Genomic DNA, 15,000 nt, shown 5'->3' with positions numbered 1-15,000 from the left:
ACAAGGCCAAGATCGACCTGTTACTGATTGGCTCAAAGGTCGGTGTGAATATCAGGGCAGGGTAATAAGGTGTATCTAACCAGGGCCTTTTTATGCCCCCATCTAATATGATTTGGGTGTATTTTGGATGACTTGGGCAATATGGTAAAATGTTGGAAAATATGGTATTTTTCCGAAGACTACAACGGAAAGAAATCCTGGAAGCGTTGATTCCAAACCATAAACACCATACAGTAATCTGCCCTAGTCTATTTTTTAATCATCCAAATCTTTGGGGCATCTATTCTATTTTTAAGGGGCAAAGATTCTGAGGCCCCGGTTGACGTCATATCAAACATGACAGTTCAGTTGATCCATAAAACAACTTTCTTAACCTTCAACCCAGGTGAACCTCAAGGACTTCTGGGAGAGCGGCGAGTGGGAGATCATCGACGCGCCGGGCTACAAGCACGACATCAAGTACAACTGCTGCGTGGAGATCTACACGGACATCACCTACTCCTTCTACATCCGCCGGCTGCCCCTCTTCTACACCGTCAACCTCATCATCCCCTGCCTGCTCATCTCCTTCCTCACCGTGCTGGTCTTCTACCTGCCGTCCGACTGCGGCGAGAAGGTCACCCTGTGCATCTCCGTGCTGCTGTCGCTCACCGTGTTCCTGCTGGTCATCACCGAGACCATCCCGTCCACCTCGCTGGTCATCCCGCTCATCGGCGAGTACCTGCTCTTCACCATGATCTTCGTCACGCTCAGCATCGTCATCACCGTGTTCGTGCTCAACGTGCACTACCGCACGCCCATGACCCACACCATGCCGGGCTGGGTGCGCGCCGTGTTCCTGCGGGCGCTGCCCCGGGTCATGCTGATGCGGCGGCCCGTGGACCAGGAGGGCAAGGCGGCCGGCGGGACGGACGGCGCCGGGGAGGCCGGCGTGGGGGGAGGAGCCGGGGCTGGAGGCGGAGCCGGCGGAGGGGGAGGAGGAGGAGGAGGAGGAGGAGGAGGAGGGAAGGGAGTGTGGAAGAGGAAGAACAGCCTGACGCAGGTTAGTGGGGACCCCCTTCGCAGTGCAGGGGAGGGTGAGACGGGACGGATAGCATGAGTAGTGGGGAGTGAGACAGACAGCGAGTCCGAGTAGTGGGAAGTGAGACAGCGAGGGAAGCATGGTAACTGGGAAGTGAGACAGGGAGAAGAAGACGAGCACTGGGAAGTAAGACAGGACAGAGAGCCTGAGTAGTGGGAAGTGAGAAAGGGCAGAGAGCCTGAGTAGTGGGAAGTGAGACAGGGAGGAGAGCACGAACTCTGGGAAGTGAGACAGGACAGAGCGCCCAAGTAGCGGAAAGTGAGACAACGAGGGAAGCATGATGTTGGGAAGTGAGACAGGAAGGAGATAATGAGCTTTGGGAAGTGAGCCAGGCAGAGAGCCTGAGTAGTGGGAAGTGAGACAGCGAGAGAAGCATGATCACTGGGAAGTGAGACAGGGAGGAGAGCATGAGAAGTGGGAAGTGGGAATGCCGACTTCTAACTATGATGATGGAGGCTTTGTGCTGAACATGAGTTATGAAGGCGGCCAACATGGGGTGTGTTCGCACTAGATCTTAACGATTGCTTGTTCTTCTGGCGTTTGGGTTCCAACGTTCCTCCCAGCAGGTCGGAGGTGGGTCCCTGAACTGCCTGGACTTCGGGGACAGTAAATTATCCTCCATAGAGGGCTGTGCTGGGAACAAGTGCCCCTGGAAGGAAACCCCGGAGATGGCGGACCCGGGGAAGCTGGCTGGTCTACTGGGCTCACAGAGCCTCAACTCGGTGGCCGCGTTTTCCGCCGTGTCGCCCGAGATCAAGCAGGCCATCGAGAGCGTGAAGTACATCGCCGAGAACATGCGCAGCCGCAACAAGGCCAAAGAGGTGAGCTGCCGTCCTCCCAGTGACCGCCCGGGCAGGGAGGTCTGTTTACAGCAGAACTAATTCACACAATGGAAACAAGGCATGAAGCGCAGTGACCCAGATTATATGCATCACACATGCACGGCAAATTAAGGGCAAACACAGACTTTGTTATGGGTTAACTTTACAGAGTAATAGCCGTCTCACACCTCACGCTTTGGATTAACATCTGGTGGCAGACGCGCTCGGCTCTGTCTCGACCAATCAGGTTCCTGGAGGATGGTAGGTCTGGAGGCGTTTGTCTCGACTGGAGACAACCTGAACAGTAGAACCACAACAAACGATGGCTTTGCATCGATTGGAAGCTCTGTCAGAGAAGGCTCTATGTCTGTAGATTATGCTGTCATGGCTTCCATCTTTCAAAAAAGAAGTGAAACAAATGACTACTAGGCAATCTCGGATGTGAAACCAGCCCACGCTTTTGCTTTAAGAGATGACGAGACCTATTGGCATCAGCTCGATGCCAAGGCTGTGTGCACCGACTGCAAGACTCTTTACATTTACATTAAGGGCATTTAGCAGACGCTTTTATCCAAAGCGAGGTGCAACGGTTCATACACACATCCTCCCACCGACGGCGGAGTCAACCATGCAAGGCGACAGCCAGCTCGTCGGGAGCAGTCAGGTTACATCAATGCCCTTTGACAAAAGGTCTCTAAAGGTTCAAATCAACCCTGTGCGGTAGACTTGCCACTGTAGAAATACATTTGTTAGGATCGTCCTCGTAAACCTCTCCAGCTGAACCACAACAGTTTAAGATTCAAGCGAAAATCTAGATCAACAAAAAATCAACTTTTGGGGCATTCTCTGTCAGCCTGACATCTGCAGCGGGTGGATTCTCCCAGATGAGCGAGGCTGTCTTTGATATGTAAAACCAAAGTGTGTTTAGTCAGAGTACTGCTGCAGCATGCGTCTTCTGCTCTGGAGGAATGGGATTATCTAATTACATTCCTTCTTAGTGGGAAACATTTCAATAATCATTTTGCTTTCCCCCCCAAAAAAAAGTGTTGCTGATCTTCTCCGTATTTTCCTCTTCCTCTTCTTCTTCCTCTCTCGTTTCCACACCTCCCCCAACCCTGTTTTTCATCCACGTTCACCCAATCCACTGTTGACCTTTGTTGACCTTCATTTCTGTCCCTTCAAATAACAATCATGCGTCCCCAATTCCCCACTCAATTTACAACCCCCCCCCCCCCATCACTCCATGCAGGTGGAGGATGACTGGAAGTACGTTGCCATGGTGATCGATAGAATCTTCCTGTGGGTCTTCGTGACTGTGTGCATCCTGGGAACCCTCGGCCTCTTCCTGCAGCCAGTGATCAACTTCCTGTCATAACCGCTTCCCGAAGTGACTCTGAGCCGGTCCCGACAAGCTCTCAGACCCCCAGACCTGACCCCCGAACTCTGACCTTTTCTAACGTTGACCTTTGTGCACTATTTGCTGTGCAGGTTTTGAAATCTCTCTCTTTTACAAAATTCCCCAAAGGTGTTTCTCTCATCTCTCACTGTATCTGTGTTGAATCAAATCAAATTCAACTTTATTTAAGATTGCGGTTTTCATGCAAAAAACAGCAACGCAAAGTGCTTAGCAAACGGGAAACGGTGCAACAAGAACAAGAAATGCTTTAAAACTAACAGCACACATATGAATCCAAGAGAAACCTATCAGCAAACAGCAATGCAAAGTGCTATGCATGGGAAACAATAGAATGGGAAAACTGAGTTTTAAAATAACACGATTCGTGAATGAACGGAGTAACTGCATGGCAGGGGACGGCGTCAACGTCTACAGGACTTAATCTGCTCTGCAAGAATCAACATTGATGCTTACAGACCGGGAGCAGTCCGTGATGAGTAGAAGTAATGAATGCCTCCACCCTATGTGTTGACTGACAGCGGTCCTATCTAATCACAGATCTGATTCATTAAACTGCCCTCTTCTAAAATAATTGAATTTAATTGAATTGAATTTAAAGATTTAAATTGATTTCAAATTTATTTGTAAAGCCCTTAATCACAGGTACAGTTCAAAGGGCTTAACAGGCCATATATTTATGACAGACAGTTGACTGACAGCTGTCATGTCGTATCACGGATCTGATTCATTGAACGGCTCTCTTCTCACTCAGAACCGACGCCAGTCCTCTGTCTTTTTTGAGTCGTTCCCGATAAGAAAACAGAGTCCTCCAGGGGAGTGGGGGTGAGGGAATGCAATCAGGGCACACTGTTCTTATTTGGTAATTAGGATCAGCAAGATTTACAAACGTTCCTGTGATTAATGTTCCAGCAACTAATTGGTTGGCCTGGTAAATATGGATTGAAAGGACTTGAATGGTCGGTCTGAAATAGCTCCATATTTATACATGCGTCTGAGTATTTTATCATCCAATTCCATGGCTATTAAATCCTGCTCTTTTCCTCCCACCTTTTTAATTAACTGTTCCACAGAGACGTAATATAATACATGCAAATAATACAACGTTGTTTCAATTTGTATGACTTGACCAGGGAACAGATACCGTGGTGTTTGGTATTCATTTATGCCTTCGTTTATGTGCGTCCTTTGCAATTACATGTTTATTCCGCAGCCATTACGCCATACGCTCACACGCCGGAACACGAAACGTCAAGTGGATTTTACTCAATTGTTGTTTCTATTTTTGTCTCATTCTAAATTCTGAATAAATGTGAATCAATTGAACAAATTAACGTAAACATTTGTCCAAACAAAACGGTACATTCCAATAGATAAAAACCTTGATAAATTGTTTTGAATGAGAGATTCACGACCAGGAAATATACATTAACACACACACACACACACGCACACACGCACACGCACACGCACACACACACACACGCACGCACACACACGCACACACACACACACACACGCACGCACGCACGCACGCACACACACACACACACACACACACACACACACACACACACACACACACACACACAGGACTTTCTAAGGCAGTGTCTTTGATGTTGCGGCTAGCCTTTGACAGAGATTAGTCAGGCATACAGTGTGACAAATCCCTAAGCCTCCGAGGTCTCCTTGGAATTCATCCATTTTATGCTTCATAAATGTAGTTTAATGAGTAAGATGAGCAGATTTGTAAATAAACCCTCAGGCAGAGTAGATTCGGTAAAATGTCTACGCGATAGGCCGTATTCTTAGCAACATGTGTCCAATGTGGTAGCACCATGCAGGGAGTTCGCAAGGAGTAAATTGGGTTTAGCGTTCTTTGTGTTTGTTTGTTTCTACAGGCGGCCACTAGGGTAACCTTAACTGAATCACTGTGTTTTTGGGCCATTACACAGGAGATATTACACACACACACTCCTCCCCACACACACACACACACACACACACACACACACACACACACAGAAACAGACACACACACACACACACACACACAGAAACAGACACACACACACACAGACACACAGACACACACACACACACACACACACTCACACACACTCCTCCACACACACACAAACATCCACACACAAACACACACGCACAAAAACACAAACACACTCCTCCACAGACACACAAACACACACACACACACACACACACACAAACACACACATACTCCTTTCCCCACACACACCCACACAGAACCCAGGGTGAGGGTTGACTCAACTGCTGCAGTCTATTAGCGTCTCCTCAGGTCGCTGATGGTTCCACCAGACCACGGGGCTCCGAGGTCCGGGTCAGGGGCCAGAGAATCCCCCAAACGCTGTGGGGCGGTGGGGGGGTGGAGGTGGGGGTGCAGCGCTACAGCGCTACAGTGCACTAGCTCGCTGGCGCCCAGGGGATACGAACCTCATAATAGACCTGGGCTAAGCCTTGCGTGTGCTGCTTCTGTGTGGGTGAAGTCAGGCCGAATCACTCTCCCTCTCTCTCTCTCTCTCCCTCTCTCTCCCATTCTCTCTCTCTTCCTCCCTCCACACTCTCACTCTCTCTCTCTCTCTCTCTCTCTCTCTCTCGCTCTCTCTCTCTATTTATATATATATATATACATACGTACTGAGATAAGGCTAAACTCTGCATGGGAGAACAGGGCTAATGAAGGCAGTCAGATGAAGGAACAGCCCACGCTCGCGGCGAGGCTGTTCGTCTCCCGGTCGGCGGCCTCTGAGTCGCCCCGGCCTGATCTCCGATGGCCGCGGGCATCCCCGAGCACCGCGTCTCCTCAGCCCTGCCGCTCGTTAATGACACGCCTCTTGGCTCACACGGAGGCGCTGGGGTGACAGCGGCTGCCAACCAAACAACAGGAAAGAAAAAAAACGATGAAAATAGTTTGAGCTGGTGGGATTTACGTTCTGAAGAGCGCTCCTCAAGTCTGTGAGGGTTCAATGTGGAGAGAGAGAGATAGAGAGAGGAAGGGAGAGAGAGAGAGAGAGAGAGAGAGAGAGAGAGAGAGAGAGAGAAAGGGAGGGAGATGGAGGGGGAGACAGTGAAAGAGAGATAGAGAGAGAGCGAGAGCGATGAATGTGGTGCGCTCTCTCTCCTCCCCCTCTCTCTCTCCCCCTCTCCAGTGGGGGGTCATCATGAGTGTGGCCTACGTCTTGTTAAACAAAATCAGACCGATCTTCCTCAGAAATACTTCGATATTCAGACGGTGCCGGCCCGTAGCAGAACACAGGGTGGTGTTGTGGTGTGCCGGCTGCCGTCCGGCGTACAGCTCACAGTCACGGCGGCTTCACTTCAGGAACCGGAGGAACTGGCAGGTGGAAGTTAAGGGTGCAGGGTGGGCGAGGATAATGGGATTTAACGTGCCTCGGTGGTCTCTTTGGGGTGCTCAGCTCTCTTTCTCTTACTCGCTCTAACTCTATCATTCTCTCTCTGACTTCCTCTGTTCGTCTCTTTCTCGCGCTCTCTCTCTCTCTCTCTCCCTCCCTCATCCTCGCTTTAGCGCTCTCTTTCTCTCTTTCTCCCTTTCTCTCTCTCTCTCTACCTCCCTATTCCTTGCTTCTCTCTCCCTCCCCCTCCTCCCTCTCCCTCCCCCATCCTCCCTCTCCCTCGCCCTCCATCTCCCTCCCTCTCTCTCTCTCCCCCTCTCCCTCTCTCTCTGTCTCTCCCCCTCTCCCTCTCTCTCTCTCCCCTTCTCCCTCTCTCTCTCTCTCTACCTCCTTATTCCTTGCTTCTCTCTCTCCCTCCCCCTCCGTCCCCCTCCCCCATCCTCCCTCCCTTCCTCCCTCCCTCTCCCTCTCTCTCTCTCTCTCTCTCTCTCTCTCCCCCTCTCCCTCTCTCTCTCTCTCTAGCTGAGGTCATAATAAGCGTGTAAGCCCTGCTCAGCTCACCTAAAGCCTCTGTCCACACGGTCACCTGTCCGTGTTTTGTTTTGCATCCCAGAAAAACAGAACGTCGCCCGGGGCCGCTAGTACCGGCCCCACAGTCTTCATGCCCTGACTCGGCAGAGCTGATAGATCGCCCGTTACTACCAGCCCCACAGGCTTCAGGAGAACCACAGAAACCTGCCTTGAGATGGGCGTTTGCCAGATAAAGGAAAGGGGGGATGAACACAACTGAGGGAAATGACAGAAGAGACAAAAGGTAAACATAAGCATGGAAGATCTCTCTCCCTCTCTCTCTCTCTCTCTCTCTCTCTCAATTCAATTAAATTAAATTAAAAAAACTTTATTGGCATGAGAAATATACATTTGCATTGCCACAGCAGGTGAACAATAAAAAGGTCAAAGTATAAAACATTAAATACAAAATATATATGCATATCGGATATTATACATTTCTCTCTCTCTCTCGCTGCCACTCTCCCTCTCTCTCCCTCTCTCTCTATGGGATTTTTATTCTACTATTCTGACACCTGAAATGACGTTCCTTTAATGCACAGCAGGACAGATGGCGAACTGGACGTGCTACTTTGAGCTGTCATGGGAAAATGCAGGTGGACAGAAATAATCAAATCTAATCATTGAATCCTCTTCGAATCGCAGACAAATCGGATTGAGTAATCGGAGGAGGCTTCAGCCGTGTGTTCGTCACGTCTGCGCTGGATTCAGCCGGACGCCTCTCATCTGGAATCCATTAGAAGCCGCGCGTGGCGGGCAGGGTTTCCAGGCGGCGGGGATATCTCGGAGCGAGCGGTGGTATTTAAATGCGGCACGCATGTGAGACATGTTTGGCTGTGAGCCTGAAGGACATATGAAATATGGAGGGAGTCACACAGGCTAATGGACTACTGTGGTAGCTCTTCTGCAGAAGGAGAGCGAGGGAGAGAGAAGGGGTAGAGAGAGAGAGAGAGAGATAGAGAGGAAGAGAGAGAGATAGAGAGGGAGAGAGAGGGAGGGGGAGAGAGATAGAGAGAGGGTGACGGAGAGAGAGAGAGAGAAAGAGAGAGATAGAGAGGGAGAGAGAGTTAGAGGGAGGGGGAGAGAGGTAGAGAGAGAGGGAGACGGAGAGAGAGAGAGAGGAAGAAGGAGAGACAGAGAGGGAGAGAGAGAGAGAGAGAGAGAGAGAGAGAGAGAGAGAGAGAGAGAGGAGCATTTGTGAGGCAGCCTCTTCATAATGGAGGTCAGACCAAATTGGAATGTCGAGGCGAAGTGGAATTACGTGTTATTGGCCAATTGGTGTTCTATTATGGCGTGGGATTTGCCTGGAGGAGCTGAGCTCAATCCTAATAGAAAACATTATCCTTGTATTTGAAATGTATTCCCCGTTCCTGCACAGAGAGTTAATCAAAGGGCCTTCACACTCGGGCCACATCGGATCGCATTGGCCTTCCAGATGAGGAGCGCAGACAGAATCAAGAATTTAGAAAATATGTTGATATATTTTTATTTATTAATGTATATATATTAGTGCTGTCAGTTTAACGCGTTATTAACAGCGTTAACGCAAACCAATTTTAATGGCCTTCATTTATTTATCGCGCGATTAACGCTCTTTTAGCTTGGCAAACGTTGTAGTTTGTTCACCTGCTGTCTAGCAACAACAACTAGTCACGTTAGAAAAACGACAACACCATACCAGATCTAGCTACACCGGAAACAAAACAACAAGCACGCCGCACAAACTTGTTGAGGCAAGCAAGGATACGGAGCGGGTGAAAAACTCCTTAAAAGTGTGTGTGTGTTTGTGTTTCACTCTGTTCGAGCCCGCACGAGAGTTCAATGTTGTCATTAGCTGTTACGTCTTTCTGACCAATCGCAGTTCAAGGCCCACCTGGGCTGTACCACTTCGGGTGGGGCCGCTCAGTTACTCCCCTCTAGACAAACTCGAATTGGTTGCGACGTTGACAGTTTGTGAGTGTTGTGTAAGTTGAGGGAGTGAGAGGTTGCGGGCGCACAGCTCAGGCTGCTGGACGGCGCTGCAAGGAACTTTTATAAACGCAATATTGTTATCCCGCAGTAATCAGCCCGACAGCCCCGAAACGTTAACGGCCCACCGGGAATTCTCCCGACTCTCCCGATTACCACTCCGCCACCGTGTGTGTGTGTGTGTGTGTGTGTGTAGGCGTTATTCGATAGCCTGGTAATGTGTATAGGCCTACGTACGGTAGGAATATTCATACTAGTTTAAATAATAAATGTTATAATATTTCCCATCTTTGCTGAGCAAGAGTTTTGTTCGAAAGTTCAGTGATTGAAGCAAATGAAAGCCTGGGCTATTGAAGTATTACGGTAGGCCATGCACCTACCTGATGTCAAGTGGACCGGGTTGAATTCACTGCGGGTCTCTCTCCTTATATGCATCTTACCAAATATATTTTATTACTGTCCTTCTCAACCCTCTCTGATCTCAATAAAAGGCTAGCAGCACGAAACCAAGGGATATTTAGAATAGAAAAAAATGTGCGATTAGCCGCGAGTTAACTATGAAATTAATGCCGTTAATCGCGATTAAATATTTTAATCACTTGACAGCACTACTATATATATATCTATGTATAGATATATATATGTGTTATGTTCAATATTTTAGAACAGTTTTATGAAACACAGTTATTCTAATGATTTAGGATTTAAAGAGAATTGTTATGAAGGCTTAATACTTTAAGGAGGGAATACTGGATGGAGCTAGTTAATGAATGCGAGTAATTTGAACGTTGGGTGGTAGTATTGTGCAAACAACTTAATTAATGTGTGCGTTTTACAGTACAGTTGCACTTTCTGTAAAACCGTAATTACTGGTCTGTATTGAAGTGGGACTAACTGCAGGTCAGAGAGAGAGAGCACACAGAATACCTTTGGTGACATAATAGGCTGCTAATTATCTGCCATGTTTGTGGTATTAATGCCTCCTACCTTTTAATCATTTTTTGTACAGCACTCTGAGTGGTGTGCTAGTGTGAGGTGCTTCATGGAATTGTATTTCCATATTATTTTAATACGCGTCATGACACATGAACTTGCACTTAAAAATAGAACTTACAGAAGCATAGTGTAGCGTCTTATCCAAGCTATCTTTGTTGCATACGGGGAATGGGTTAACCTATAGATTGTTGGTTCTATGAACGTGCTTACTGTGCCAACAGCGATATCTTGTTGTTCTTCTTTCTTCTGACAAATGTGCTTAGTAAGTCGCTTTGGATAAAAGCATCACTGAATGCTAAATGCCCTGAATGTAAATGTAATGAACACACGATCCGGTCAGATGATCCGTGATTAGGAAAACATACACGTGATGAAGATGTTCACGTTATAGTTGTTTAGCAGATGTTTTTATCTGAGTAGCAAACTACCCCTTCTTAAACAGGAGGTTTCAGGAATTAGCCGGGGTTATTCGTCTGCTCAAGGGTGCCTATGGTTAGGCAACCATTGGGGAAGTTGGGGAGTTGAACACGCAGCCAGTACACTATCCTACACAACTCTCTATCAGGCAGTTTAGATGTCCTTTTCTGGAATCCTTCCAGTGTCTTACTGGTCTGGGTACAGGAGAAGGAGAAGGAAAAGAGCGAGAAAGATGACTCAGAGCAGGCCTTTCTTCCATTCCTATCACACACACAAACACACACACACACACACACACACACACACACACACACACACAAAAAACAGAGAGACATGCTATCACACATGCCCACAAACACACATACATACACACACACACAAACACACATACATACACAGACACAAACACACACAGACACACACACATAGACACACAGTCACACACACAGACACACACAAACAGACACACACACAAACAGAAATGCATACGAACACACACACACAAACACAAACACAAACAAACAGACACGCATACTAACGCACACACACACACACGCACACACACACACACACACGCACACACATGTTAAATCCTATCCATTCGTTCTCTGGGAACCCTTCAGGCACCACAGTAGGTGGAGAATGTAGCAGAACAACCTTTCACACCTTTTATTGGTCAATATTGAGAAGGAGGGGGTATTACATAAAGGGCTGTTTGTGAATATATGAATTTATACAGCCGTTGTGTGTGTGTGAGTGTGTGTGTGCTTGTGTGTCTGTGTGTAGGTGTGTTTGTGCGTGTCAGTGTTTGTGTGTTTCTGTTTGTGTCTGTGTGTTTCTGTTTGCGTATGTGAGATACACATTAAGATCTGGGCTGAAAAAATGTATATATATTTTTTAAAATATTTGCTGTTCGGAATCTATATGATGCTTTTACAGTAAATACTGTTATTTATATATATATATATGTATATATATAACATTATTTACATAAAACAGAAGTCCACTGCATTTAGTCCTAGGAGAGAGAAAGAGAGGCAGAGCGAGAGAGAGAGATAGGTGAGACAGAGAGGGAGACAAGAGAGAGAGAGAGACATAGATAGGGAGATAGAGAATGAGAGAGAGAGGGTAAGAGAGAGAGAGGGAGAGCGAGACAGAGGGGCACGTTTAATTGACACAGACCACTCCTCACTTTGATCCTCCTTCGCTCACGGTGGTGGGGGTGGTGGTAGTGGTGGTAGTTGGTGATGGTCACTGTGGTGGCTCAGGGATACGACTCTGTTCACGTACATTTACTTTAGCCGTGGCGCCACCCCTGTCTTCCAGAATGTCTGCAGTAACAGAGGGTCAAGCTCAGGTAAACCCAACACTCGCTTACTGCAGTTAGAGAAACTGAAGACCGGCTCCTGCTGCATTTGACACCTCCAGATCCTCCGTCTGAACAAAAACCTAAAAATATGAGCTCCCAGAACCCATGTTGTTTGTTGATGCTCGCTCTCCACTGCTGGTCTGTGAGGCAGCTGTCAATGTTCACAGTGAAGTCAGGATGGTCCCTAAATAGCAAATTTCTGTTTGAGAGTTTCTGAGTTGTCTACTTTGAAGAACACAATGCATGTTCCCAAACCTGATGCTTTGGAGTACGCAACACCTAACACATCCCTTCAAGGCATGTTATGTGTTTGTATTTGTGTGTGTGTGTGTGTGTGTGTTTGTGTGTGTGTGCCTGTGTTTGTGTGTGTGCGTGAGCAATGTGTTTCTTTTGGTGTGCAAGCATGTGCGTGTGTGTGTAAGTGTGTGTGCATGCGCAATGAGTTTCTTTGTATGTGTAAGCATGCGGTTGTAAATGTAAACAATGCTCTCTGGTAAAAACGGTATATAATCCGAATGAGCCTTCCTATTGGTGTGTGTGTGTGTGTGTGTCTGTCTGTCTGTGTTTGCCTTTGTGTATTCGTGTGCGTGTGGATACATATGTGTGTGTGCATGCGTGCAAGCGTGTGTGCGCGGGGTTGACGGATGTGAGGACATTGTTCAGCATCCAGCAGCAGCAGCAGCATCATCATCGTGTCAGACCAGCCGAGTGGAACTAACACAGTCTAAAAAGTCTCCTCTCTATAATTCATGGTAGCTGGAGATCCCTTGGCAGTAGGCGAGGGCCGCATGCGTGGTGTGTCTACCACCAACTCAGGCATGGTGCTAGTCACTGTGAGTCCGGTCGGATGTGTGGTCCCATGTGGAGCTTTCTGTTAAAGTAACCTGTGTTTCAGAAGCGTAAGGGATGTTTGGGGATGAATTGATGTATGCTATGTCTGGAATAAGATTCTGAAGCTGTTCAGGCAACCAATAGCTTCTGTATTGTGTATATATGTACAGAGTTTATGCATGGAAAGAGGGTTTGTGTGTGTGTGTGTGTGTGTGTGTGTGTGTGTGTGTGTGTGTGTGTGTGTGTGTGTGTGTGTGTGTGTGTGTGTGTGTGGGTGTATATGTATGTGTGTTTGTGTGTGTTTGTATGTTTTGCAATTATGTATTTATGTGTATGTAACTATGTATATATGTATGCCAGATGTAAACTGTGTGTGGTTTATTCAAACACATTAGTCTAAGCTGCATGCCAACAGAAACCATCAGCCAGATTGATATTCACAATACTTTGAGTCCATTGTGAGTCTGTGAGTAAACAACCAGAGAGAGTTATGGCTGTCGTACACTGCTTGGCTCTCGTGTTTCAAAGTGAGGAGGGGAAGCTCAGAGTACTCTGTGTGGAGGTAGAAGGATCTCAAGGAGAGGCAGATGCAGAATATTTATGGTCAGGGATTTGACATGGTCATCAAGGTTTTAGCATGTGGAGTGGAATAATTGAAAATTGAAGGTTAACCTCCAGACAAGACAGCCTCTAAATATTGCATGATCACGCTGAGGGCTGGTACAGGCGAGTAGCTGTGATGTGTGGACACCGATGGGGAAATGATCAGATTATTTTGTTGACGTAGTTGAAACTATGCAGGAAAACGATCTGAATTTAGAAAGATGATTGCAGAATGTGGGAAGAAGGCTTTGAAATAATGACATTGAGTTTAAGGGAGGAGGTTCTGAAACTGTTTTACATTCACATTTACATGTAGGGCATTTAGCAGATGCTTTTAAACAAAGCGAATTACAATAAGTAGATTTGTCAGAAGAAAAATAAACAACAATATATCGCTGTCGGTACTGTAAGGATGTTCTTAGAAAGAAGTGCCAAGGACTTAGGTTAGGTTAACCCATTCCTCGTATACAACAAAGATAGCTAGGATGAGATGCTACACAATGCTAAGTACTATTTTTAAGTGCAAGGACGTACAACATACAATAAGGGAAGAATACTTATTTTTACAAATTCGTTGGCCTTAAGACATCAATATGGAAATGTTTGTCACAAAACTTTTACAACTTTACTTTACACCTGCCCTCAATCGACCAGCGGCTATTCAGAAGATATTTCCCACTACATTTTGTTGAAAATACAGAGGTAGTTATAGAGTGTTGAAATGTAATAATATTATACAGCATCCATTTACTACCATTCAGCTTTTAGTAGCTTTTGTAACAGGGCTTTCTAGAAAATTACTGATTAATCATTCCCATTGTTATCGCATCAAATCATATCCTGAACTTTCATTTGTTAACTTTCAATGGGAAAGAGAATTGATCGACCCATTGTCACAATTCAAAACGGTTATGCAAAGGAATTTAAAACAAAGCCACTAATGGGGCCTTAATAACATACTAGCTCTGATACTGTGATATGATTACTATGAAGAGTTCAGCGCTTGGAAGACACACAGACCGTGATTTACAGCTCCAGGCCGAGGGGTGCGTGACATTATGCACAACGCCTGCCGCTATAATCGCCTTTGAGTTGGACTGGCGAGATAGAGAGACGGTTCTTTAAGAACCTGGTGGCACCATAATGGGGCTGTTAACGAGCCACTCATTAAGACGGTCATTAAGACCTCAGCGCAGAGTGCTCCGGAGAACGGCAGCGGCTCGGGAGACAGAAATGTTTTCATAAAGACCGAAAGATCTAGTGTCTCTCAACCTCTCCCCTTCTCTCTCTCTCATGCTCTCTCTCTCTCTCTCCCTCTCTCTCTCTCTCGCTCTCTCTCCCTAGCTCTGAGCGCTGGCCCCCTGGTTGCCCTGATGGAAAGAAATTATTTCATAGAGAAATGTTTCATAACAGCAGAAGGATTTAGTGTCTCTCGATTTCTCTCAGCCTCTCTTTCTCTCTCTTTGCCCCTCTCTCCCCCACTCTCTCTCTGCCCCCCCTCTCTCTCTCTCTCACTCCCCCTCTCCCTCTCTCTCTCC

The 15,000-nt window shown here is 46.9% G+C and overlaps 1 protein-coding gene across 1 annotated transcript in view; it reads left to right on the top strand.

Moving 5' to 3' along the window:
* chrna6 (cholinergic receptor, nicotinic, alpha 6) overlaps positions 1-3,277 on the top strand; it is a gene marked incomplete at both ends in the record, with an annotated part of 15,149 nt that extends 11,872 nt beyond the window's left edge. Inside the window, 4 exons of the mRNA XM_079730393.1 lie at positions 1-38; positions 386-1,042; positions 1,648-1,902; positions 3,152-3,277. The exon at positions 1-38 is cut by the window's left edge and continues 170 nt beyond it. Of these exons, the coding sequence (XP_079586519.1) occupies positions 1-38; positions 386-1,042; positions 1,648-1,902; positions 3,152-3,277 (1,076 nt within the window). The remainder of the gene's footprint in view (positions 39-385; positions 1,043-1,647; positions 1,903-3,151) is intronic.
* Positions 3,278-15,000: the final 11,723 nt, after the last annotated feature.

This window comes from Pollachius pollachius (assembly GCF_949987615.1).
Source record: "Pollachius pollachius genome assembly, chromosome: 2".
In the NCBI taxonomy this organism is placed as follows: Eukaryota; Metazoa; Chordata; class Actinopteri; order Gadiformes; family Gadidae; genus Pollachius; species Pollachius pollachius.
Note: the sequence above shows the minus strand (reverse complement) of the source record. Positions and strands in the feature narration are given on the sequence as shown.